General features: G+C 31.6%; 1 protein-coding gene across 1 annotated transcript; it reads right to left on the reverse strand.

Annotated features, from left to right (window-relative positions):
- Nucleotides 1-982: 982 nt before the first annotated feature.
- On the reverse strand, nt 983-2,632 carry LOC149555621 (caffeic acid 3-O-methyltransferase-like). The gene is made up of 3 exons (XM_089829744.1): nt 1,902-2,632; nt 1,692-1,756; nt 983-1,560 (listed from the first exon to the last, which is right to left on the reverse strand). The coding sequence occupies exons 1-3, from the start codon at nt 2,620-2,622 to the stop codon at nt 1,270-1,272; spliced, it is 1,077 nt and encodes a 358-aa protein (XP_089685870.1). The 5' UTR covers nt 2,623-2,632; the 3' UTR covers nt 983-1,269.
- Nucleotides 2,633-2,936: the final 304 nt, after the last annotated feature.

Raw genomic sequence — 2,936 nt, forward strand, 5'->3', positions numbered from 1 at the left:
GAGGAAAACAATAAACCTCTAATTATAAACACAAATGGTTCTTGTCCCACTCAGCTAGCCAACAATGGATATCCTATTTTTTCCGTTCAAATGAAAAGATGAAAAATTTGAACTTGAATGATTTAGGTGGAAGCATTTCCAGCAGTAGAGAAAATGAATGAGGTAAAAATCATTTACATTAGCACAAAGAAATTAAGTGTGGTATTGTTGAAACAAAGAAAATTTTAAATCTTCATAATATTATTTTAGATTTTCATACTATCAATCTACTACTCTAGTCTCAAGTTTCTTTTTACATTACTAACAATATTCATCAACATAATTATAAACTATAAAGTTGACATTGCCTAACCTAATACTAAATTTAAACATAATTCTAATTTAACTATAACATTATTTGTAGTTCTATTATTTAATTAATTATATTAATATATGAAGAAATATGATACAATTATTTAATTTAACATTTTAAAATTATATACTAATAAAATTAAATTTGTAACTTAAAGAAATGGGTCAAGGTCATTTTATAAGACATTGCAACTTATATTTTATTATTTACAAATTTCTTGATGAAATTATAAAAACTATTTTTTCTACAAATATTTATAAAATTGTACTTATAACTTCTATTTAAATGATGAGGTAACATGATTATATAATGAAGGCAATAAATATGTCACCAAGAATGCAAAATATTTTATATTCTATGTTTCCCATGAAAATAAAAAATCTTTTTCATTATTTAATCTTCAAACAATATAGTAATATGGTTAAGATTAGAGATATAATAAAAAATAAATAATTCAAATGAAAAGTGTATAATGAATTTTACACAAAATCATAAAACATAGAACGTTGTCTTTATATATATTTAATTAAAAAATGTATGAAAATCAAATCTACAAAAATAATTACTCCTGTTGCATATAACTAAATTTTTCATTATTGTATTTTGATTTAAAATTTATTGTTGCGCATATTTAAATGAAGACTAAATAACTCGTTTATGTCATTCACGTTCACAATGCTAACTTATACATATAACATATTGCAAAGTGATTGGGCCATACCACATTCAACACAATTTTTTTGGTCACACACAAAAATCCCAACCTATTATTATTCATTAAGAAACTACAAATAAAATATTGACTATTTTCAATTATGTATAGTGGATCAAACCACATACAACATACTGATTTGTCACATACACAGCCTTATTCATTTATTATTATTTGGCACTTGTTTAACCCATATTTCCATTTATTACTTGGAAACTTCTATGAGTGTTTGAAGGAAGGGTAACTGGAAGATTTTGTAACTTTTGAATCCTGCTTGGTCAAACAAGTCCTTAAATTCTTCCTCTGTTCTCTCCTTTCCACCTATGCAAGCAGCCATCATTGCGATATCAAACAGTAATCCAGCTTGCCTCTTCAACCCTTCTTTCTTCTCAATGACCACATCAACCATTAATAGCTTCCCATCATATGGTAATGCCTCATAACAATTCTTTAAGATCTTTATACAATGTTCATCATCCCAATCATGCAAAATCCACTATATAGATAACAATGAAACATTTCATTAGACTGCCATTTGAAAACTCAACTTTAACCTAACTTCAATTTCAATTAAAAAAAAAAACAAAAACAAAAAAAAAAACTTAAAACTTTAGGAAGTTAAAATACCTTTAAAAAAATGGCATCTGCTGAAGGAATTTTTTCGAACATATTACCTTCCATGTTGTCGATTCCTGCAATGTTGAATCTCTATGAATAATAATAAAAATTGTATTTGTGATCAAATTTGTGAGCACCTTCTAATGTTATAATTGCTAACATGCAAGTCTTGATTGGTGAGAATCTATGGAAGTTTAAAGATAGAAGATTGTTACCGACCTTGCATGGGAGCAGCAGTACTTATAACATGAGGAAGGTCAAAATTGATGCCATGAATGTGTGGATATTCTTTCACAATTAAAGATATTGCAGAGCCAACCCCTCCTGCGACATCCACTACACTCTTGAAGCTCTTAAACCCATCATAAATCTTCACCACAGAAGCCATTAAAGGGCCGGTATCACTAGCCATGCCCTCATTGAAAATCCTGTTTGGCTCAGGATTGTTGCTCATGTACTCAAATAAGTTCATCCCGTGGGCTTTCGTGAACGGATGAACACCATCTATGACAGAGTCATGGAGATGCTGATAAGCATCTACTACACACTTTACATTAATGGCGACCGCAATAGGTGCACATGATTGTTGGGCACCATTTTTGACAAGAAACTTAGAGAGGGTAGTGAGGCCATACTTGTATTGGGTAGTGTCACCATGATCTACTGTCCTCTCTTCTTTGAAGATTCCCATGGAAGCCAGAAGCCTCATGATTCTAAACAAGTACTCAGTATGGGCAGGTTTGTTGGTGGAAGTAGAAATATGTGAAGCAATTTGCTCCACACTCAGGGGATTATCACCACCATGGATGGCAATAATGTCAGGAATGTTAAGTAAAATAGCAGCCCGAAGGGCCATTGGCTTGGCTGCTAAAAGAGTGATTTCATAGAGTGCGAGATGCGCTTCCATGGAAGACTCTGAGGAAGCCATAGTTTGCCTCATCTACTACAAACGTTGTCAATTTATAGAAAAGTTGGGGCATCGTCTATACCCTAAACTAAAACGAATATTTTTAAAACTAATGAGTGACTTTCGCCCACGTGTGACTTTGGAGAAAGAGTGAGTGGAGTTAGGTGAGTTTAAATAGTATTAAATTTGCCTTCAAACTAATGTTTTCACTTGGCTACTTGAAAATGGGAAACTCCAAATCGTAGTTTATGAACCAAAGGTAGGTGGTTGTGTCACAAGGCAGCGGCTATCTTCAATATAAGTGCCGTATTATATTTAAACGTTTTGACTGCAGGATACACAGAAGA

This window comes from Cupressus sempervirens, chromosome 5 (genome assembly GCF_028749045.1).
Source record: "Cupressus sempervirens isolate cs-2001-9-10 chromosome 5, ASM2874904v1, whole genome shotgun sequence".
Classification (NCBI taxonomy): domain Eukaryota; kingdom Viridiplantae; phylum Streptophyta; class Pinopsida; order Cupressales; family Cupressaceae; genus Cupressus; species Cupressus sempervirens.